The 24758-nt window shown below is 46.1% G+C and overlaps 1 protein-coding gene across 8 annotated transcripts in view; it reads left to right on the forward strand.

Moving 5' to 3' along the window:
- Positions 1-23676, forward strand: part of Znf516 (zinc finger protein 516) — a 111881-nt gene extending 88205 nt beyond the window's left edge. For 6 of the 8 annotated variants that reach the window (XM_063231430.1, XM_063231427.1, XM_063231429.1 and 3 more), the window contains exons 3-6: positions 3394-4857; positions 10956-11060; positions 11925-11992; positions 19457-23676. In XM_063231430.1, coding sequence (XP_063087500.1) covers positions 3394-4857; positions 10956-11060; positions 11925-11992; positions 19457-19516 — 1697 coding nt within the window. In that variant the 3' untranslated portion in view covers positions 19517-23676. The remainder of the gene's footprint in view (positions 1-3393; positions 4858-10955; positions 11061-11924; positions 11993-19456) is intronic. The other 2 variants (XM_063231432.1, XM_063231433.1) reach the window with 2 other exon arrangements.
- Positions 23677-24758: the final 1082 nt, after the last annotated feature.

The raw sequence follows: 24758 nt of genomic DNA on the forward strand, positions 1-24758 counted from the left end.
AGTTCATGGTGGCCACAGAGCAGTGCCAGGGTGGCTCCCTGACCTGTCCACACCTACCCAGAAGTATGCTTTACTGCTTTCCCTGGCAGCTCCCAGGCCAGTCAAGTTAACGCGCTGGTGCTCAGCCAGCACAAGGAGCAGGTGGACCATAAACCAGGGCAGTAGTACGAGCTTGGGAAGCCATTAGGTCAGCTGGAAACCTGATCCAGGAGTGTTTCTGGTTTCCTGCCTTACTGCTGGGGCCTGTGAGTGCAGCCCGAGCCTTGGTATGCAGTGTGAGTCTCAGAGGCAAGTATGCTCCAAGGACATGAGCAGTTCTCACCCAGAGCAAACCACACTTCGTCTGACTGAGGGATCCCACGCCTGTGTGAACTGGGGCTTCTGTCTCCAGATGGTTCCTTGGCATCCTGGCTATGGCTGTCCTGGAAAACCTGCTTTGTGCTCTTCCTCTGTCTAATTCTGATCCCATGCCTCTTTTACGTGACCTCTAAAGGAACCGAAGCCATGCACAGCTGCCGCAGACCTCTTTCCTGCACAGCGTCCCCTGTGGTGTGTGGTGTGTGGATCCTTGGGGAAGTGAGTGTTGCTTTCTGTATGATGCTGGCTGCAGATGGCAGTGTAGTGTGGGCTGCTGCTTCGCAGTGGTGGGCTAGTGTTTGTGAGGTTTACCTTGCCTCCCTGGTATTTGGAATGAGAAATGGGAGAAGGAACAGTTGGAAGTTCGAATGCACCATTGTGAACCTGGGAGCAGCTAGTCCTGGACTTGCCATGACCTGCGTTGGCCACGTGGCACAATGCCACCTGGCACAGGTCACTTGAGTTGGCAGAGGTGGGTTCTTGTGTTAAAAGCCCCTGAGAGGTGGTGGTGGCAGAACCAAGAGTTGGAAGGAGAGAGTCAGCACTTTCCGAATAGCGGTGCTGGGCACCTGGCTCTGCTTTCCTCATGCAAGCGGCCTGTGTCCCTCTGGAACACCCGCTAGAGGGTGCTGTGGACAGGGAGGACAGCCGGGGTGGGGCGGCACGTCCCCCAAGGTCGTGTCACCCTGGCTGTGACTGCCTCTCTCAGGCGCCCTCCTCCTAGAGTTAGCAGACCGCCCAGAGGGGTCCAGTGGGTAACACTCAAGCCCTCAGTGTCCAGCTGCACGTTCCTTTGCAGGTCGGTCACTTACTCCATCGATCACTTTGATAACAGAGTTGTGTCCCTCACTTTTCACTTGTTACTTAGGGTTTGGTCAGAGCCCTGGATGTCCTGTTGTTTTCCAGTCATCTTTGGGACATGAAATGGGGAATTTTTTTTTTTTTTAATCGGTACCGGGGATCGAACTCACGACTGCCTGCTTGCAAGGCAGGTACTTATGCCGCTGAGCTAATGGGGAATTTTAACCATCATGCCGGGAATGCCCCACACACAACACACCCGAGGCAGTGCTGGGTTACACTGCTTTCTGTTTCCACTTGGAAAATGAGCTAGTGGTCTCTGGCCTGTGTTTTCATCAGTCCTTATTCTTTAATGCAGGCAAACTTGCCCCGTGTTACTTAGTCCCTGTGAATACTTCCAAATGTAACAAATGAGCTTCACTCAGAATTAAAGTGTAAGATAAACTTGCCTGTGTTTAATTCCAAGCTTTTGTTTGAGTGGCGCTGTCCTGGCTGCCCATGTGCTTTCTGAGCCAGGTGCATGCCTGCTTGTGATGGACAAGTGTCCCTGGCTCCACCCGGACACCAGCACGTGGGAGCTCCTTCCTGTGTCCCACCTGCTCGTCAGCCCCATTGATTGTCACATCCTGACCATGCTTTCCCATAAGCATAATGCTTTAAAACTGTCCACGAATCGCTCATTAACTGTCTGGTGCTTGAAAGTGAGCATTTGTTACCCTGCTCCTTCCCATCTGGGTTTAGCACTTTCTGTGGCAGGTACTTTACCACCTAAGAACCTTTGGAAGAGATTTTTGGACTAGATAGAATTTTTAAGTCTCACCCTAAAAATATACTTGGATCATTTTAAAAGAACATTATAAATTCTTACATTTGACTGGACATTAAAAAACTTGCTTAAGAAAACCACTAATATTGGGCCTTCTCAAAAACAAATACCTAGCATTCAATCAGCCCATAGAGATCTACTATGAGACAGAAGGCCCTGAGGGTTTGGTGTTGGTGAAGAATCAACCTTGTGTTCCGTAGTTCAGAGTTTTAGATTTCTAGAACATCTCCCCACCTGAAGTTTGATGTCTAGGTATAGATAAGTCCGAGGTCATCAAGGCCGACCTGAACTATTTGCTAAGTTGTGCTGTGGGCCTTGCAGGGCTGTCCTGCCTCCTTCTGGGGGAACTTCGCCATCTGCCATACTGGTGGCGTGTGCTGTGCCGGGGCTTCTCTGGTGAGAGACGTGGTGCCCACGCACTAGGCCTCCATTGGCAGGTCTGGCCCAGGACCGCTCACCGCCACTGCCACAGCCCCAGGCGATGCAATGAATAGCATGGCTGTGCCTTCACTTCCAGCCTCAGAAGGCTGTCAAGGGTTTGGACTTGCAGCTGGCTTTTCCAGGAGAGACCAGGCTGGACTCCCTGCTGGGCTGGGCGGAGGTCACCATGTGGGCAGCAGTCCTGCGCAAAGAGCTGTGCCTGGTCCCGCCTGTGTGACCAGCACTAGAGCTGACCTCTCTGGGCCCCCGCCTTTCTCTGTCTTTCCTTTCCTCCCTCCTCTTCTCCCTTCCCCCTCCTCTCTTCTGTCATTTCCTTTCTCCTTTCTTTCTCCCTGCCTTCTTTCCTGCCTACCTCCCTCCGTCCTTCCTCCCTCGGATTGAACCCAAGACCTTTTTGCTGAGCTGTATTCCCATTTTTATTTCGAGATGGGGTCTTGCTAAGTTGCCCAGACCAGATTTGAACTCGCTGTCTTCTGACTCAGCCTCACAGAGTACTGGATATACAGAAGTGCACCACACCTGGCTCTTCTCTGGTTTTCTTTCCTTAAAATGACTAAGGGTGAGCTCAGATTCCAGGAGACCCTAACATGGATGGATGTAAAGTGTTAGGTGGTTGCTATCAGTTAAGTTTGTTTCCTAATTTCTAGAATAACTGGTCACCTTCTGTTAATGTAGTGCCGTGTAAGTAAATCTGAAGCTGTTTTCATTTCCCTTCAGTCTTTTGAGTCATTTTAATAGACTGGAAAAAGAAGCCCACCCAAGATAGCATTTCCTGGTTCTTGCTTGCTTAGCTTCCAGGAGAGTCTTTGAGAACAGAGCCTACCCAGGAGCTACCTGTCCTACACCGACCTTGCTTCTGGGAGTGTCAGGCCAGGGTATCTCGGCTTCTCTTAACCGTTGGATTTCCCGTGTCTTGTTTTGTTCTGATAAGAAATTTTAATTTCTGCGTTTACGTTTTCACTCTCCAGGGGGACACCCGAGGCGCTGCTGCTCTTCTGAAGACATAGCATCAACTGTGCTCTCCAACGGAGACCAGAGTCACAGACTTGGAAATAACCTGCCAGGAAAAGACGTCAGCGAGTCCAAGGTGGGGATTGCAACTCCTGTGTCCATACTTGAAAACAGTAGCAGAGAGACTTCCAAACGTCCCGAACAACATAGATTTTCTCTTGACTTAAAGATGCCAGCATTTCGCCCCAAGCAGGAGGCCCCAAGCTCTAGTGACGATGTGGACTTCCCTTCGAGTCCAGAAGGAGCCGACCTGCAGCTTACATTGGAGAGCCAGGCTGGTCATCCTAAAGACAAGCTGTCTGATTTGCACAGTAAGGAGCATTCTGGGGGAGGAAAAAGTACACCAGCCCCAGACCTGACCCCTCTAGATTTAAGTGCAAGGTCGACCCGGGATGACTCCAGCAGTAAGGAAGTGGCCTCCTCTTTGCAAGCTGCTCTAGTCATCCACCCGTGTCCTTACTGTAACCACAAGACCTACTACCCAGAGGTCTTATGGATGCACAAGCGCGTCTGGCACAGGGTCAGCTGCAACTCCATGGCCCCCCAGTGGATTCAGCCCAACGGCTACAAAAGCATAAGAAGCAACTTGGTTTATCTTGCCCGGAATGGAAGAACAGGGCCTCCGCCCGCCCTCGGGGGCAAAGAGTGCCAGCCCCTACTTGTTGCTCGCTTCACCCGCACTCAAGTGCCAGGTGGGGCACCTGGACCCAAAGGCAGTTCTTCTCCCCTCGGAGTGACCACGAAAGCAGCTACGATGCCCAAGAATAAGGAGAGCCATTCCACAGGCCCCTGTGCACTGTGGGCCACTGGCCCCGATGGGTATCGACAGACCAAACCTAGCCAAGGCCAGGAATCCTCCAGCACTTCAGTGCAGGGGCCCCCAGCCAAATCCAAACTGGAGGCCAGCTCCAAGCCAGCACCTGCCCTGGGCAGTGGAGGCCTTGGCAGGAGTGCCACCCCCACACCCTCTGTCATAACCCGAGTAGGTGCCCAGCCCTTGGCCAGCAACAAGCCAGTGGAGAATTTTGGGGTCTCATCAGTGGGGGCTGGCTTTGCTCCTCCAAATAAGCACAGTGCCCCGGATTCCCTGAAAGCCAAATTCAGCCCTCAGCCTCAGGGTCAGCCTCCTGCAAAAGGCGAAGTGAGCCCTCCTCTACCTCTCCGGGAGCCCCCCTCCAAGGCGGCCCAGGAGCTGAGGATGCTGGCCACCTGTTCTGCGGGGTCCAGAGGTGATGCAGCATTACAGGGCCAGCCTGGGATGGCTGGCGCCCCTGTCTTACACTCCATCAAGCAGGAACCAGTGGCCGAGGCCCATGAGAAGCGCTTGGACATCCTCAACATCTTTAAGACATACATTCCAAAGGACTTTGCTACACTCTACCAGGGCTGGGGTGTCAGCAGTCCTGGGCCAGAGCACAGAGGTAAGATGTGCGGGCTCCCTCCTCCCTGGCCACTTGGAAGCTCCTTGGAAAGAGCAGAGGGGCCCACCCACCTGCTGGGAATCCCTGATGGCAGTTCCAGGACCTTCCACGTCACAGTGCAGCTGCTGTCTTCCTTTGCCCTGGCTGACAGGAGCTCAGCCCTGAGATGCTGCCCTGTTGGGACCGTGTGCTTGGGTCAGCGGTGTCTGGACATGTCTTTCCTTCTGATGATAACTGGAAACCCCGTGATGTTTCCTCCACACTCAAACTGATGGGCATAGGCAGGCTTGGTTGCATTTCATGTTTTATTAGTTTAAACAACACATTGGTAGAAGTTCATTGTCCTTGTTTCTCAAAAAAGAATGTCCCTTTGAAGTGATTGTCTTCTTTTTATGCTTAGATGATTGGAAACGTACCTAAATGTACTCCAGCATTAGTTAGCAAAGCCTTGCAGAGGGTGCTGGTATTGTGTGAAGTCAGGAGCACTGAGTTATGCCGAGGTTCCTGGAAAAATCCTGCAAACAATGACTTCCAAGGGCTTCCAAACAAGGGCTTGGGCTTCCACACCCTGATATTAATAACTAATAGTAATACTGGTTGAGTTTCTTATCTAAATTACCTAGAATCAAGAGTTTGGATTTTGGAATCTTTTAGATTTTGCAGTATTTTCATATATGTGATGAGGTAAATGGGGATGAGATCTAAGTCTAAAATTAGAATTTATTTATGTTTCATATTCCCATAGCTGGAACATTATACAGAAATTTTAATAAGTTTGTGCATGAAACAGTTTATACATTGGACCATCAGATGTCAGGTGTGGAATTTGCTATTTGTAATGTGACGTAAGGACTCAAACATTTTTGAGTTTTAGAAGATTTTTGATTTTTAGATTAAGGGTACTTACCCAGTGTTAATAAGCAATTGCCAGTAGTTTTGACGCCTTATTGGATATATGCGTTGGGTGTGATGCCTTTGTTCTTTAAAACACACAGAACACTGGGAAGTATAGGTCATCTTACAAAGCAGACCAGATGAACCCCACTGTGGGATTCAGTCTCTTAGTTACCTGGGTAGTGCTAAGTCTTCTCTGAGCAGAGTACCTGCCATGACCCTGTAGTTCCTTAAAGCAGTCACCAATGAGACAGTCTGGGAGACTCAGGGGCTCAGACTCCTGGCAGCTGGAAGCACTGCTGGGCAGTGCTGTCCAGGCCTGGGCAGTTTGTTGCCAGCAGGGGGCTCGCCCTTCATGCAGCTCATGGTATGATGCTGCCCAGTAGCCAGAGGTGGTTCCAGCTAGATCCCCAAAGCAGGCAGCAGCCAGCAAGGCGTGGAATGGCACCTTGGCTGTGTGCCTGGTTCCAAGGTGGCTCGTCGGAAGGTGTTTTCCAGTGAAGGACTCTCGGGCACGCTTTGTTCCTGCAGGTCTGCAGTAGAGGCTGGAGGGAGCTATCCCTTCCGTCCGGTTTTATATTTTACTTTGCAGGACAAGGGGCTGGACCCAGGGGCCCTCTACCATTGACCTACGTCCCACCCTTTTCTTTCCTTTGTTTTATTTTGAGATGTGGTCTCATTCAGTTATGTAAGTAGGACTAGAACTTTGCTCCTCCTGCTTTGCCCGGCCTCAGTGCTTATGCTGAAGAGACCGTGTGTGCCGAGAGCTCTCTACACAGCATAGGCTGCATCTGCAGAGGTGGAAGTGGCCCGGGGCCCGGGGTCAGGCTCTGGGTTCCTCTCAGAAGTGTGCTGTGTGTGACAGTGTCCTCTGCAGCTTCTTGCAGGCAGGCTGAGGACAGCTACCATGTGCTCCACATGTCTTCTGCCAGTTTGGTTCTGGCAGTGGGTCGTGGGCTCTGCAGTGTCTCGCAGTCCTGCAGGTTTTTGCTGTCGAGGGCATTGCCCGTGTGTGCTGGCCTTGGGGTGGGGCCAGGCCAGGTCTTCAGCTTTGGGTTTCCGAAGGACCACGGCCAAGATCCCCGTAGTGGACCTTGGTTCTTGGCAGCTCCTCGCCCTCTTACCGTTTTCTTCCTGACCTGTGCTAGATGTTGGTGCTGGGTGTTACTGCCTGTCACACTGTGAGCTGGCCTCCTCATTTCATTACTGTGAGGTGTACCCGTTTGCCCTCAGACTCGGGGTGAGGTGGCTGCGCAGGGAACGATCATACGCTGCTCTGCAAACCTGGGAAGGAGCTGCTGCTTTCGTAAGAAAGTGGAAGTGAGCGTGAAGTTTTGAGAATGTCAGATGACAGAATTTGAAATTTAAAAATAGACAAATACTTACGTCCTTTTCCTTAAAATATTTTTAAAATATTTAGTTCTAAGGATGTTTTGTAAGGGTAGAGATGAAATATTTAACTTTTCAGTGTGAAAAATGCTCATAATCCATAAAGCAAATGTGCTGTTCTCAGATTATTCTAAAGTACACATTGAAACATGTATAAGTCAGTCGATGTGTGGTCTTTGAGTTCACTCTGCTTTGAGATTCTTAGGAGGAGTGTTTCAGGCTTTTTGACCTTAAAAATGCACTTATTAGGACCTTAGCTCCCCAGGCTTAGAGAGGAACTTGAGAGTATCTCGGCCACTGAGTGGTGGAAATATGTGAACCAAAGCAAATGCATCATGGACGCGTTCCTGAACACGTTAGAAACTAAACGTCTGAGGTTTTGTTTTTACACTTGCTTCCACTTGCATTTTTCTTTTCTGTGTATAGATCAGCTTGTTTTTGTGTATGCATGTCAGTGCTTGTTTTATATCCTTTGTCAAATGAATCTTTCCACTTACGATACAAGTGAGCGACACATTTTGGACCTTTATCCTGCCGTCTGATGGATTTGCAGTGTATCTCTTACTTGGGTCACCTGCAGACCTTTTTAAAGGTCATAACTTCTCTACATAGGGTACTATGTAGCTATAGTGTCATCCTGGAGATCGGGGAGGCAGCAGTGTGCAGTAGTCTTTTAGAGGGACAGAATGGCATTTCTTTTGTGTATAGATAGCTGTGGCTTCTATAAATGTGCCATGCATATTTGTAGAGAGCTTGCAGTTCAGTGCTACCCCAGGCATCAGGCTTTATTCAGAAGCTGAGAAGGCTCCTTCTCATGAACTCGTTCCCCCAGGCTTGCCCAGATGGTGTTCCTAGAGTGAAGCACGGAGAAAGCCAGCCAGAAGGACATGCCTGTGGTTGCCTCCTTGCTCACTGACGAACCCTTTAAGAGCAAAAACTCTGATGTTTTCTGTAATCTTTCTATGGTGTGACTAGCAAGTCTGGAAACATGTGAATATAACATAAATCAGTTACTGATAGAGTAGTGCTAAAGTAACAAATTACCTGTCACATGATAATGTGACAACCTATATTACGTGATAATGTGGATTTTAGAACAAAATATTTAAGATAATGAGATGAGATAGTTCTTGATAAAATAGTATGTAAAGTCTTTGTGAATGGAACTTTCAGGAAGTCATTTATTTATATCAAAGGTACATTGATGTGGCCATGATGGAAGGGTGTGCTTGTCCAAGTAACTGCATCTGTTTGGAGAGTCTTTCTGACCTCCTGTTTCCCCTTACTGGTGACACGCTGCACACAATATGGTAAAATAAAAGACTTGAAGGCCACTTAGGTCTCTGAGGACGGGCAAGTCTTTTTCTTCCATTTTAAGGTCTGTCTTGTCTATACCTTGAGTTTCTAGGTCAGCATGTTTGAGCTGTTTGCTCACCAGGTAGTCTTCAATTCAAATTGTTTATAACCTTTTGATTAACTCAGAATTTTTGGAGGAGCTCAGACATGAAATTATTGACCATAAAGGGCAAGTGCATTTTGTATAAAAAGTAAAGTCAAAGTGATATAATAGGATGCATGGAAATATACTCTGTGTGTGTGTGTGTGTGTGTGTGTGTGTGTGTGTATGCACACGCATGCACATTCTCATGCGTGCATAAGAATACTTGAGTAGAAGAATAGAGATACTGTGATTTTTCTGTTGCTCCTTTGGATAGGAAATAGTCAAAAATAGCACTCAATAAAAGAATGTTAATGACAGATTTTAGAGGCTGTGACTGTGGGATACAAATGCCGTTGTGTTTCCTCACCACCAGTAGGTGTCTTATGTAGGGATAGTTGGAGTCCACTGTCCAGCCAGCCAGAGTAATGGTCAGATGTTGTTTTCGGACTGGCCAGCGGATAATGAAACTGGGGAACACAGCCATTTTTCAAGTTGAAATTTTCCTGCATCAAAGTAAGAGAAGAGAAAGCTTTCGCATTCAGGAAGGGCAAGAGTATCAGCAATTTGACAGATGCTGACTGGAGCAAAGTTTTCTTGCAGTGTAGAAATCAACAGTGCTGACAACAGTGTCCTCACAGTGGGTGTGGCTGCTCAGGGGCCTGGGACCTCCTCCCTGAGCTCTTCCTTCTGTGATGCTTGGTTATGTGTCAGTTCCGTGTGCATTTTGCATGTTAACTGCTTGTGTGGTTTGCATGTATTTTCTCTCATACCCTGGGCTGTCTCTCCACTCTGTTGACCATTTCCTAGTTTGCTCTCTGCTTTGATGCAGTCCCGTTTGTCGGTCTGGTTTTTACTGACTTTGCTTATGGGGTCATATCCACACAGTCATCTAGGCCAAATGTGTCAGCAAGAGAACCTATGAAGTAGCAGTCTCATGGGTCATTTAGAACACCTGAGGTCATTCCCACAGGTGGTCTTCATGGCTTATGAATGGAGCACCTGTTGACATTTGTGGGTGGCTTCTCATCGGTAGAACGAGCCTTAAAAATTTTGTTACTGTTTTGTGTAAATGTATGTATGTGTGTGTGTGTTCCTGAGTAAGGCAGTGGGAAATTAGGTGCTTAGTGGGCAGATTCTCAGATTTCTCTAAGACTTATTTTCACAATCTATCAAATAAGAAACAGGAGCTGCCCTCACAGTCCATGCATTCTTTGATTTCCATAAACATCTATAATGTAAAATGATTATATATATGCATGTATATGCCCTAAATTCAGAGTGGGCTCAACATACGTAGTATAATATATGAATTAGGGCAAGATAAGCAGTCACGAAGATCTGCTCTTCACCCAGTTTGCCTAAAGTGTCCTTTTGTCCTCCTCTGCATTTGCCTTTTATGTATAACTGTCAGACAGCAGAGACAGCTAAAGGAAACATTGATTTTTTGCTTTATTTTTTAAAAATTATTGCTGCAGGCATAACGTGTTCTAGAGAATATTTGTGTTTGCTTTCCTGCTCATTGAGCTGAGTTACCAATAAGCACGATGGTGACAGTGCACCCAGGGACTTTTCTTTGGAACTACCATTCTGTGAAAAGTGAGCTGCTTGTTTTCTTTAGGTAGAAAATGCCTTGAGACAGGACCGGAGTGCAGACTAGTAGCCCACTAGTAGCTGTATCCCCTTCTAAGCAAAACCCAGGCTGTGCTCATGGCTCAGAAGGCAGCTGGAAGCCCAGAGCGGATGTGCAGTGTAACTGCGTTATCTTGGGAAAAGGAGGCTTTGGTGTTTCTCACCACTTCCGATGACCAAGCGCCCTGCTCGCCAGGGGCTGCTGCCTGCGGGTGGCTGGCTCACAGGCCCCAGGTTTCCTCTGTGCTGGAGGCAGGCAGGTGGGAAGCCCAGAAGGTCCCCATTTGCTGACGGCTGTGCTTGCTCTGCATCAGTCTCCTGGGATCACAGCTGGGGTGCGGGTGGGCTCTGGTCCCGGTCACTTCCTATTATCCATGCGCCTCGTCTCTGTCACACCGACGTCACTTTGATTTGCCCGATGTGCTGCTTGACAGAGCTGGGTGATGGCTGGGCTGTGCCTCCAGCTGCCTGGAGCAGTGTGTCGCTCACAGAGGCGTCTCTGTGTCGTCCCCTGAGCAGTTTTTAATTCACTGTAATTTATGCACCCGCGCAGTCCTGCTATGCCTGGCCTGTCAGCCGAGCCAAGAAAATGGCTACCAGTTGTCACTAGGCCTTGAAGGTGGCCTCCCGTGCTGATACTTAAGGTATACTAATGATATTTTCCTCTCCCCTCCCCTTCCCTCCCACTCCTCACTGCCACCCCAATCCCATCACGGCCACGCCATGCCACACCACACCACGGCAGGGACACTCCGGACACAGGCCCGCCCGGGAGACTTCGTCTGCGTGGAGTGTGGGAAGAACTTCCACCAGCCCAGCAACCTCAGGGCCCACATGCGAGCTCACACAGGTATCGCCCCCCTAGTGGGCACGTATGGCCCAACAAGCAGAGGCTGGGTGGGGGTCTTTTCCGCCAGTCACTGGATTGTCCACGTGGTGGACACCTTCACATTTCATCCCTTGCCTGGTGACAGTGCCTTCAACCTCTGAATTTTGTACAGTGGTGTATTGCTCAATACGTAACATTTTCTTTTTCTATTTGGCATCCAAGTGCCATGTGGTTTAATTTGAGATAAGCCTGTTTGCAAATGTTCCATTTTAATTAGAGTAGACTCTTCAGAAATGAATATGCTAATGAATTACATTGCTGCTAGCACAAATGAAAATCGAGCACCCTTCCAGCCCAAGTGCGGCCCGCTTATGTCCCGATGGCCACGGTGGCACCGTGGAGACCCCAGGCCACTCTTGGCAGTCTGCGGTGTCTTGAGAACCCTCCGTGCTCTGTAACTAGCTTGCTGGAGACCAGAGGAAGCTGCACTGTGTGTCAAAATAGGGCCTGCACACTAGAGAGACAGGGAGACAGGCACTCTTCGTCTGAAGTGTGAGGGGTGCACCAGAAGCCAGCTTGATGCAAATGACACAGGCCAAATGGTAAGTAACACCCGAAGAGGGTCCCTTTGCACACATACTGATAATTAGTGTTGTCAGTGATTGCTTTCTTCTGCAGAGGAGTCTGAATTAAAAAGGGCATTGGCCCCAGGCAGCCATTATCCCAGTCTCTTACTATAAGTGTTACAGTAAATTGGTGTTTTCCGGCCATAGGCGAGGCATCCGTGTCTGTTTTGTGAAAGTGCTTAATCTGTAATGAACTTGTGCAGCGTGCATGTTCCTGAGTGTCGCCTGTCCTCTGCTAACAGACCCCTTGTTCCCACAGTGGTGTTTGAGTGTGATGGTCCTCGAGGTGCCGAAGTTCACACAGTCTCCATGGATGCCCCCAAACAAGTAGGTCTTGTGAATGACTGTCTTGTGTGGAAGCTGGAAAGAGTGGTGTCCTCACTACACAGCAAGTGTGTTTTCACTAGCAGTAATTCTGCAAGGTCTTAATGCAGAGCCTGCCCCTTCAGCACAGTCTGGGTCGTTGGTGAGCAGTAGAGGCCACCTAGCTGAGTTACATGGTGAGGGGCACAGGCACGTGATCGGCTCCTGGTGGTGTTGGCATGAGGACACTGGTAGAGAGTGGTGGAAACTGACAGCACTAGAAATTTTTAGTTTTTTCCCAAGATGTTTTGGGTCTAAATTTGCCTTCAAATAAATTATTTCTTGTCTTCTTGGATAATACTATTTTTGTATCTTTCCACGAGAAGTGTTTCATGTTCCTGGTGGTGTTTCATGGCTATGTGCTTTGCTTCTCCATGTTGACAGTGTTGGCATGGTCTTGTGCATTGAAATACCCATGTGGATAGGTTCTGTATGGGTCTGTTTCAGATCTGTGCATGATGTGTATTGCTGTAGGTCTGTGTATTTCACGCATAAACCATTTGGTATGTGCAGAATTGGGCAGAGCCCTAAGTCACGTGGGATGGAGCATTTCTCTGAGGGGGGCCCCGCAGCCCCTGGAAGGCTGTCCTGGGCGGAGGGCGTATGACTTTGGTGCTCATCCCCCTTCTTATCCCCCTGTAGTCTTGTTCTCATGCACCTCCTCTCTACACAACAGTCCAGCTCTCTTACCATTGCTCTGCAACTGCTCACTCTCTTCTTCGCCCAGAGCAGTGCTCCAAGTCCTGTCTGGATGGTACAGCAGGCAGGCGACTATTTCCAGTCCTGACAAGCCCTAGGACTGTCTGATGAGGGTGGCAATTCAGGAGTCAGTTTGGTCTAATGAGACTTCAGGGAGACTTGAGCTTTCTAGTTTGTTTCACTCAGGGAAAACATCAGAGACATGGATGAGCTTTGTCTGGGTCTGAGTTTGGAGCTTCTGTGACCTCATCAGGCATTTAATCTGTTTCTCTCATTGTATTTTTAGAATTTCCATTTGTTATCATGTGGCGAGGATTTCTAATTGTTCTTCAAGACCTTCACTTCATGTATTGTTGACAAGATGCTCTGCTATTTATAACAAGGTTTTTTTCCCTCCAATACTAGGGAATAAACTCAGGGATTTCACAATGGCGACATCTCCTGGCTTTTTTATCTTTTATTTTGCAATAGGTCTCCCAGAGTGCTGAGATCATGGGTATGCACCACCATACCTGGCTTATGACAGTTTTTTATGACTTTGCCCTAAGTAAAATCTGTAGTTCTGAAATGTTAAGGTTACATTGTGATAATTTATGAAGTAAATATAACTCTTAACTGAATACTAAATTAAAAGATTTTCAAACACATGTGACCTCATCTTGAATTAGCTACCACCATCTTTTTAACACCAATGAAAACCTTGCCACCCAAGAGCCAATAGAACATGCGTGGGATATAGTGGGAACAGCACAGGTGCTGTGATGGGAGAATCACACAACCAGAGTGAATCCGAAGTGTTCTGTCACTCAGGGACTCTGAACCCACCAAAACCTGCCCTGCCCTCTGTTCTGGCGCTTTAGCTAGGGACTTGCTTTGCTACTGAGCTGCACCCTTGGCCCCTACCTGGCTTTGGGTGAGCGTGGCAGACAGAGCCAGAGAGCACCAGGCAGGTCCACGAATACCTGACTCCTCAGGAACATGGGCCTGTGGTTGGCTCAATAGTAATTCTATCTAAGCCTCTTTAAGTGTATCCATCAGAGGAAGAAATAGGGACCAAAACTGCAAATCACCAACATGATAGTTCAAATTATCATTACTCATCCTTGCTTCTGGGGAGGATGTGTTTTTCTAAGTAAACTCAGGCTGTTACATTGTCCTTGTTCCTGACCAGCCTGGTGGTATAACTCGGTTACCACGGTGCTGGTGACCATGGGTCCTGCCCCGACACAGCGAGCTCCGGGTGTGAGAGCTCGGTGCGTCAGCCTTCCTTCCCCTCAGTCTGTAGTGTTACACCTACGCGTGGTGAGCATCCCCGTCTTACGGCAGCTATTATAACTGGTTTAATTCTGTATTGGAGGTCTTCTTGTCTCTCAAGGCACCTTTTGTTCTTGGTGACCTTGAAAGTAGCTTTTGTTTATTTACTACTGAACGTTCTGGGTCTTTAGGGAAATTCCATTTTCCTTATCATTAAGAATTCCCAGAAGTTTGTTGACCAGAAAATTGAAAAATATCAATAATAAGTAGAGGTTTAAGTCTTAGGGTCCTCCTTTCTTACCCAGCAGTTCTCATTATTTACAAAAAAAAAAAATCACAATTGAATTATTAAATTTAGGATACATTATAGATTTCTAGAACTATTTCTTATAGTTATTGAAGTCTAGAATGTTGCTCATTATGTTCATCATTCATATTTTTAATGTTTAGAGTGCTTTAGTAACATTAACTGATGAATATGTAAATCAGATTCTTTTCCTGTGGGCTTTAGAAGTAGTGGATGGGGGCTCTCTTTTGGATCATACAACATGTGTATTCATGCAGAAATCATTTGATGTGACACTTAAAAGTTGATGGACTTTTGTACATACACATAAGAGAGGCTAAATTATTTAAATGAAATAGTATTTCAAAAACAGTTTTTTAATTACCATTTATAATCATTTGCCCAATTATTAATAATATTTATCAGATACTCACCGTGTCCCAGGCCCTGGGCAAGATATGAGGGAGACAAGATACACGTTTTCCAAACTTCCTTGTTTAAGTGCATTAGATGAGGAAAGGGGTGTAACACCTTGATGCAGTACCAACCCAGGTAGTCTTTGCAGTCCCAGGCCCAGGGCAGATAGCTGAGCAGTTCTTTGGAGGCCTTGAGGTGCTTGGGAGGGGCTGGAAAATGGGTGTATTGCAGAGGTGTTTGGGAGGAGACGGGTAGGAGCTGGAAATGGAGTACAGGAGAGAGGAGTGGCACTGACTCTGGGTTCTGGCTTGAAGCACCAGGTTCAAAGGGGAGGGAGGGTCCCGCCCTGGGCCTGAAGGAGGAGCAGGAAGCCCATCTGCAGATTACACATGAGTGAGTTTAGCCTGAGAGGCCGCTTGGGGATCCAGAAAGGAGTGACCAGCCGCTGGTGGTGTGTGGGTGTGGGGTGGAGAGAGCATCCTGTGGAGGCTCTTTCTGTCTAAGAGCTACATTAAATGCATTCAAAATCAGCGAATTCTGCCCTTGGAGAATGAATTGAGTGAATTACTGAGGCCCTGTGTCTTGAGTAGAGGGCTCTGGACTTGGTTTCTGCCTTCCTTGCCCCAAGTCCCCTCACCTGTGCAGCAGTGACACATACTTGGAGTGGGAATGACACCAGAAGATGCCCCTGCCTGGCACAGAACATGTGTGATGCTGAAATTGATCGCTTTCTTAGTAACCAGTTGAAACTCACAGTGGGCACAGCATGCTTGTGAGTAGCCTGATTTTGTTTTGCTTAAGAGATTAGTTGTTAGTTGTCTGTTAAAGGGGAGACACAGGAGATCTGTTAGTCTGAGAAGAGTATTGTCTATAGGTTTCCCCTTGTCATTCTTTGCTGAGAAGGCCTCCAGTTGGTGGGCAGACAGATTGGGTTTTATGTATTCAGCTGCATAACAGCTGACCTGATTTTGCCTTATTCATGTTTAAATTTTCTGTCCTATATAACCTAATTAATTTCTTAATTATAAGAAATCATAATATAGCGTAGGTTCTAGTGAACATTTCAGTAGGTTTGAAGGCCACAAAATTGCATGAAGTCTGTAGTCAGAATTGAGGTTCTCGCTGGCGCACACGTGAGCTCTGAGCAGAAGTGGGATCAGTTCTTTTGCTGCGTCTTGTAGCGCCTTTCTTTGCTCATTCCTTCATGAGTGTCTTTTGAGTCATGGGTGTGCACAGCACAAGATCCCACGGAACCTCACAGACACAGCAGTCTGGCCGTCCTTTGGGAACTTGTCCTCCCGGCAGGTCACCAAGGTGGGAAAGATGGCTGCACCTCAGGGTGACAGGTACAGGCGGAAGAACAGAACTGTGTAGAGGCCTCGGTGTCTGTTTGCATTTATTACAGAAACAAAACCAGAAACACCCAGGGATTTAAGCAGTGTGTGGGTCATGCTGGTGCTGCTCTGTGTGGGTTAAAGACAGTTCCAGCCATGTGTTCTCTGCCATTGTTTCAAGCCGAATTCTCAGTGAGAGGAGGTGTTCATACATATTGTCATTTCAAAGATGTTGTTTCTTTTTTTTTGCTGGAGTTTGAACTATACTCGTAGCCCTTTTTGTATTTTGAAACAGAATCTCACTAAGTTGCCCACGCTGGGCTTGGAACTTGAGATCTTTCTGCCGCAGCAGCGTGCTGGGGTTGTATGTAGATATGTATTGCCATGCCCAGCTAAGGTGCTTTTCCACATATTGGCACGATTGAGTAAATGTTCAGGTTATAGAAATCATCAGTTTTCATCATCAGAAAGGAGACTTTGTGAAAGCATATGCTAACGTGTGGGTGCTGACCTGTGAAAGTTACAGTAAAATTTGGGAAGTTTGCTTAGTGTTGTGCAGAAATTACTTTATTATTATTATATTGTTGTGAGACATAAAATAGCTTTGAAATCAAGTCCCCTCTCACCCTATTTTGGGATTTAAAGGACCAGGCTGATTGTTGAAATGTGAAATCTGGTATTCTGATTTGTTTGTATTACTTGCCAAAATTTAAATATTATGATTAATAGTTTATATATTATTATTCTAAGTGTTATTTCTCAATAGTTAAGCTGGAGAAATAATTTCATTAATCAAAATAACAGGAATTAAAAATATAAATGGCAGCCTAATTTGTCTCATTTTTAGCTATGAATGTTGTAATACAAATGATGGGGAATCATGTAGGTGGTGTATTTGAATGTATGCATACTTTCTTATATCACTTTTAGATTCTTGCATTATACCAGATTTCAAAATACAGTTTATTTGTTGATGCTTTTTTAAACACATAAAACCAAACAAACATTTTGGATCATGACCACTGTTTTCTCTTAGTACCCCACCAAATCCATCAGGACAGCAAAAAGTGATTACCAGGGCTACTTGGGCCCCTGCAGCCCTGCTGACCAGCACTCCCTGGGTGAAAGTCAGGATCACCAAGGCCCAGGCACAGCTGGTTGGTTGGGGAGCATCAAGCCCCAGCCTTCGCACTTGACACAGCTTCCTTCATAGGCTGACCTTCCACAGAGGGCTGAGGGCGTCCTTGGCTGTCCTGGGCATTTGGGGCCTGTCATAGCTGTGAGATTGACCCACTCCTGTAACACAGATATGTTCCCTTGCCTTATAAATCAAAAGGGGAAACGGTGACTTCAGAGAGTCTTACAAGGCAGTCAGGTGTGTCTGCTGGCACACACCTGAAGTCCCAGGAGCAGGGCGGCTAAAGGAAGAGGACAGCTCTGAGTTCAGGCCAACCTGAGCTCCACACGGAGACTGTCTCAAAACACAAAGCACAGCTGTAGAGGTCAGTGCCCATTCTTAGCAGGCAGAAACGGCTTAAAGGCAGTGCTTCAGCATTACTGAAAAGTCACAGTTCACAGCTGTGAGGAAGGAAAGCTGAATGTCCCCATTCCTAGCTGTTGTTTTCCTTGCAGGAAGGAAAGCAAACCCAACTTCCCCATGCTCAGTATTACAGTGGGACCACTGCACCTTTCTTACATATTTATTTAATTTCTTAAAAGTCCTATAGTGATGCTGTGGTAAGTAATAAAATGGTAGCCCCAGTGAGTGAATCATTTCAAACTATTGAAAAAATGAGACATGTGAACATAACCTGTCCATTTATAAAGAGAAGACAAGAGCCCGTGGGTCTGCACCTGCATTTATGAACACAGTTTGGCAACCTTGTTCCAGGTACCCCAGGCTTTGAGTTGTAGAATAAGTATTTCTAAAATACTTTTTGAGCTCTGCAGCTTAAAACCTCAGCCCTCTTTGTCATGGCCATCTGTCCTTCCGCAGCGTCCGTGCAAGGCCATGTGTTCAGAGCCAGATCAGGAGGCTGCAGCTTGCTATGTCTTGAGGCTGTGGCCATAGGGCCTAGATGCGCACAGCACCTGGTGGGCACGTGTGCCTTCCCCCCTGTGGAGGCGCTGCAGATCTGTGGCTGCCCGCTGGGGCTTCCAAGCAGCATTCAAGTCCAGGCATCCACTGCTAACAAACATCTGTGCCCAGTTTGCTGAGTAAACACAGAGATTGCTTTTCTTTGTGAATGTGCCTGGCATAGGGTCCCTGTGAGCCCTGCTGGTGATGAATATCCCTGTCACAGCCTCCAAGATCTCTCTCTGTGTAAAAATGTAAAACGTCTTTCTTCATCCACTGCAGGAAATTCACCATCTACTTAAGGAAGTTTTATCACAGCTCTCATTCGGTTACTGCTTCCTACATTTCAAATACACTGCAGTCTCTACCACTGCACCAACCTTAAACCCTCATAACATTTTGGTGAATATCTTTCTAATTTCCACTTTCATTTTGGTTGGTAGTTGCTGTGAATGCAGAGTCTGCTTTAAATGGAAGTTTTCTAAAACTATTAGCTAAATAGAAGCACTTAATTCATGATGTCAAGCAGATCCTGGATCCCTTATTTCTAGACTTCCCATAGGCATAGCTGGAGACCAGAATTTTCTATGAACGCTGTAGTTTATGTGTGTATGTTAATTTCAAGCGGTCGGTTTCACTTCATCAGGATTTTAGCTGAAGGTTAATGCAGTTAAGTAAGATTAATCTTACTATGTTGGTTTTTGTCCTCAGATGGTAAACGCCATTGTTCAAACAGTGACGCTCCAAATGTCACTTGGAGAGCACTCTCTAAAAACTGCAGGCTTGCATTTATTTTTGTTTTTATTCTACAGTTCCTTGGCCTTTAGAATATCTCTTCTGTTTTTATAGCATGGTAATTATTTATGGAAACTGGAGATAGCATACCCACCACTCCCAGCCCTGGTTCTGATGTAGCTACAAGAGAATTGTGCTTTCCTTTCTGTGAGTGTGGCCCCAGGTCCAGCCGTGTTTGGAATTACCTTTAACGGTGTATTGTAGATTTTTGCTTTATGCATCTTCTCCTCTGTCCCTCTCGCCATCTTTTAACCTTTTCTTCAGAGCTGATTCAGACACTGCTGTGTTGTTCGAAGATGCGAAACACTCAGAGAAATCTAAATGATCCTTTATAAATCACTTTCTAAACATGCCTCTATGGATGATAGAAGGGCAATTTTAAAATTCTTGAGGCTTGTTTAAAATGAGCTACTACTAAAACTAGGGGATCTGAGCCTACTTGGCCATTTGACTTCAGTAAGTTGGCTGTCACTGGTACTGGTACTGATAAGAAAATTAACAGGAAAAAGCACTTTTGAACCAGAGGGCAGAACTGAATTTTGTGTTGTTTCTCCTTTTTCGTGCAGGGGAGAGACCATGCTAACACAGGGACTGTGCAGACAGTACCCCTCAGAAAGGGGACCTAGAGATGTGCTCCAGCAGTGCTGGACACTCTGCGATGGCCCTTGGAGTGTCCTCACCGGTGTCCTGGCAGCCTCCCAGCCGTGACTGTGTCCATCGCCAGGAGGAAGAACTGCACGTCTCCTGCCAGATGCCCCACACTGCCGAGCTGCTGCTCTGGACTGCAGACTGAGGGAGATGCCTCTCCTCACTAGAAGTTTAAAGCAGCAACAATGCTATGCCTACGATTCCCTGTAGATCTCACACACTCATATATGTGCTCTTCAAGCATAGCCCGTGTTTTCTTCCCATAAGCAGTGGTACTGGCAGGCACAGTGGGCGCTCAAGGGATCTGTGTTATTCAAGACACATTTGAGACACTGGAACAAAGAAACGTGTGTGTGTTGCATGGAGCGGAGAAGCTAAGCACTGTAGCAGGAGCTCCTGTGCTCAGAAAGACTGCTGTGGTGGATGTCAGAATGGTGGTGGGTCTGAGGTTGATGAAGTATTAGTACTACTGCCTCTCCTTGTCCTAGTGGGTATTTAAAATAATCAATAAAGAGAGGACAGAGGTGGCAGTCAGGTGCTGTGGGGAAATCAGGAATGGAATATGGGGCGATGACCATATCCTAATCAGTCACAGATTCGAACACGTCGCCCTCGGGGCCATTGCCTTTCCTGTGTGCCCGCCCTGCATTTCCACCCTCCACGCTGAGTCTGGCAGAGGAAACACGTCTGTGGGACAGAAGTATACCTTCTGCTTTGGAAAGGAGAGCTAGATAAACACTAAGAAAAGCAGGCTTCTTTGTTTATTCTCAGGATCTTTTTGTAACAGGGCTACATTCTGCAAACTGCTCACAAAGGAAGATTATGCGTCTTAACAAATTACTTAGCCACTGAATCCTCCCAATTTGGGCCTGTTTTATTAATGTCAGAAGAATCCCCGAGTAGATTTGGGGGCCCTAGATCCCTAGGGTACTAATGCTATGGAGCCTTCTGCTCACCCCTGCCCCTTCCCTTGCCCCTCCCCTCTCCTGCACACCCCAGCAAGTAGTTGTCTTTTCTCCTTGGGCCTTGTGACCTCCAGGGGATGAGTAACTTCATTTATTGAGTATGGGGGTCACTGGGCTCTTGGGTGGGGGGACGGCTTTATATACCTCTTCCTCAGTAATTAAAATGCAAGTTTTGGTGGTGGGAGTTAAGGCCCATAACAAAGGATCTTAAACCATGCAGTGTACGCAATTTAAATTGTATTCTACAGATATAAATATTTTCTTTTCCTATTGCCATGACACTATGTGTGATGGTAATATTTCTGAGGATTTCAGATTTTTGCACATATAATTTTATGCATTATCAAAAGTTACTGCTGCCTTGAATGAAAATGTTCTGTGAAATTTTTTGCAAAAAGCTTTACTAGGTTTTTTTTTAATTGTGAAATTTTGTAAAGGCAGGAAATGATTAAAATGAGCATGCTAAATATATTTTTCAAAAAAGCAATAATTTTACATGTACAGAAATTATCCTAACCTTTAATACTGGTGAGAGCGACAGTTTACTTTAATACAGTAATGGATTAGTGCAGTTTTTGTAGAAAATGGGCTTCTGATACAAAGACTTGTTTAAATACACACAAACACACACCTGAAGTGTGGTTTTCCTGTTCTAATGATTTGTTGGATTATTATTATATTATTATTATTATTATTATTATTTTATTGTTATTGTTAGTTAATGTTTGATTCTGAATTCTACTTGTTACTGAGTTTAAATTACTTGACAGTTCAGGTGACTGCGACATTTGCAAACAATGCAATGTAACTGGCTAATATATATATATATATATATATATATATAATTTTTGTACCTATTTTTCCTGATATTCTTACATCAGATATGTATGAGAATGATCTGTTGTATTAGTGTGCTTGAGAATGTCTGCACATATACTGTTAAGCAACTGTCATGGATTGTTCTGTGAGGTTATTTGGGCAAAGTTAGAGAGACACATTCCTCTGTCCACCTAAGAAATCAGAACACCCTTCTATTGATTTATGTTTGATCATTTTGATATTTTCCCCAAGGTGATCATTTCTACATTTTCTGGCTTTTGTTTCCTTGTCTGAAAGTAATCAGTGACAGGAATGTGCAGGGACTAGTGATTCAGTCCTATTTTGTTTCTCTGTGTTTTAGTTATTAAAAGAAATTCTGTTCCCAAAGTGACACAAAGGTGTCGTCTACATTTTTACTGTTTCAGAAGCAGCACGGAAAAGTGCAATTGGCATTTAGAGCAGGAAGTGTCTCTCTTCCCACAAATCTCCTTCCTAGTCGGCCTGGTGGGAGAGGCGCGCACTGGGCTGCAGCCAGGGTGCCTGGCTTGGCTTCCAGGAGAGGAGCTGTGAGGGCTGCCGGCTGGCTTCCGTGGTGGGGTGCCTCCCGACGACAGCAGCAGCGGTGCAAACAACCAGGTTTGCAGAGTCCACAGCATGGGGACCTGAGATTGCTACTTGGAGCCCAGCCCTGAGCTGGGCTGAATGAGTGGTTCCTTTCCTCCACTGAGCATCAGTATTGTATTGGTTTGTTAATTTGTTTGTGTCAGTTCAACCATAGTATTTAATATGTTTTGTGTTTTCTTATTTATTTAGCCAACATGTTTTGATTTCGCTTTTTTTTTCAAATGACAATTTCTGCATGATACACTTCTGTAAGTCGCCTTCTGACTGTTACAGACTTTCTACTACCTCTACCAACCTGCTGTCTCCTTGTTTCCTAACAGGATTTTACAGTGTTGTGTCTAATGTAACTTAGACAATAAAGGGTTTGGTTATCTACACCGCAGTGCTCCTTGTGTCTCCCCTGCCCTGGCCTGCACTCTCGCTGCATCCTGCCTTGGCTCCCGCCTGGTCTAGCTTGGCCCTTCCCTCTTCCTGTCACCCTGTCTTCTTCCCCACTTGCATCTCTTCTCGTTTGTGAATTCACATAACACACAAATGACGAGCTTCTTAAAATCTTTCAGGTTATTTACTTGTAGTCCTTCATTCGAAGAACGAACATTTAAATTTCCCCAAAAAGCAAATGTTCATTGTCCTTTCTGGGAAGTCACCGCTGCAGCTGTCCACGTTGCTGCCTGGCTCCCAGAGTTCTTAGTGCATCTGTGTTAGTACAGTGCAAATTTCAAGCCATGTGATTTTTGCCTTTTTGGATCTGAAAATATCAAATGTTTTAAGACGTTTCCCTAATATTTATTTATCTTTTCAATCAAGAAAGACACTGGCTTTCTGAAACGAAGGAAGTTCAACTGGGCGCTCCTTGCATTTGTTCTAAAGGATACAAGAATGTGGGCTTTGTGATAGGCTGTCAGGATGCATCTGACTTGGCGCTGTGCAGCATGGCTAGGAACGGCTCCAGCGTCTTTGTGAAGCCCAGCACATGTAGGGCTCACAGTGCTACGCCCTCTTAGGATGCAGAGCTGAGTGTCTCAGAGGGACAAATTCCACCTCTCTGGGTGGTGGCCCTGGATGCTGCGCATTCTTTCAGCCAGGAGAGAGCGGTGGGGGTGCCTTCCACGTCATGTTGCATGGAAGACAGCACCTCCTGGACTCCCATGGCTAGATGCTATCTCCCAGCATTCTTTAGAACAAGACCCCTGTCCCCCTACCATGTCACAAGGTTCAAACCCTGTTGTAGACAGAGGAAGTCCTGTGTTTATAAACTCCACTCTCACAGCATCTAAAGTAACATTTGTGTTTTACTGCTTTTAATTTTGGTGACTTCTAACTGTAGAACATTATTCATTGAGCAAACAGCAACAGCAGAGATCACAGGTGAGGACTTCCAGCGATGACCAGGTCCTTGGTCTTTGCCGCAGTTTGGCAAGTGCTAGAGCCCTACCTAGGATGTACTTGGGTGGAGGGACCTCTGGTCTCCCTGCAAGGGAAATGTCCATTCTTTATCAACTTTGCTAATATATTCTTTAAGACCGTAAAATGCAAAATACCATAGAATTTGTATTTCTTTTTATAAAAATACAATTTATAACATTTTGTACTCTTTATATTAGAATTTGTAATAGATCGATGTATTTAACTCTATTTCTGAAAATAATTCAATGTTTCAGTTGTGTGATAAAATATTTAGATAAAACATTCATTCTATTGGATTTTGAAATAAATAAAAACATCTTGGAGTTCTTGAGATTTGTAAGACATTTTTCCCCTATTTCAAAGGTAGCTTGACTCATCTTGACAGCTTGTCTTGATCTGTGGTTATTATAAATTTTTTTGGCTGAGCATAAACCAAAGTGTTAATGTTCTTCATGATATAGGCATAAAAGTTGTAGGATGATTCACAAGATAATTCATCTAAGAAGATGCCAAATTGCCAGAGTATTTTTTCCAGGTCTTTTCTGAATGTAAGATACCACACTTTGGCAGATGTTTTTCTCATTCTTTACCCCAGCACACTTCCCATTCTTCAAGTATGCACGGTATCCTACAACTTGCAGTGTGACCCACATGCAATGTACAGGACCAGATATGAGTGGAGTCCGGAATTATCCACACCTGGATGAGATCTTTGCACCAAAAATTTGGGGATTTAGTGGGGCTGATACTATGGTTTGCTGTGTTTGCTAATGAGATCACAAAGTATGGAGCCATTAGATGTATAGCTTTTAATTTGGAAAGATAGATTGTGTTTAAAATTAGAAGATGTATTAGTGTCCCTCTGAACAGAAAAAAGGGCCGAGGCACTTGAATACTGCTTTTGACATAAGCCAGAACAGAAAATAGAGGATCCTGTGTCCTGCAGCCGGAGAACCCTGGGTTGAATCCCTGCTGTAATCTGAACTGCTGTTTTGAGGGGTTATGCAGATTGCAGTACAAACCTCATTTAAAGTCACGTTAGGTGTGCAGCCCAGCATATTCAGCACCTGCCTCCTCTTGGGCCTTGGGAGAACAGGGAGATGCTAATGAGGGAAGGTCCACACTGAAAAGGCAGCTGACTCTTAGTTAACAAATTTGGGGTTTGTAAGACATTTTCCCATTATTTCAAAGGTAGCTTGACTCATTTGACAGCTTGTGATGTGACCAAAGTGGCGTGGCCCAGATCTCTCTGTGTGGCCTAAAGGGTAGAGGTCCCTGAAGCTTGTGAGTCTGCTCATGTCCCAGTGCCAGTGCACACCCTGTCCTGTAGTGCTCCAGGGGTAATGGTGCTCCCTCCTTCAAGAAAGTAGCTTCTCTTCACCGCGCAGTGAGAGCACAGCACGCT

The sequence above is a fragment of the Cavia porcellus genome, unplaced genomic scaffold (genome assembly GCF_034190915.1).
Source record: "Cavia porcellus strain 051 isolate PalLab524CR breed Dunkin Hartley unplaced genomic scaffold, mCavPor4.1 scaffold_20, whole genome shotgun sequence".
NCBI classification, from domain to species: Eukaryota; Metazoa; Chordata; class Mammalia; order Rodentia; family Caviidae; genus Cavia; species Cavia porcellus.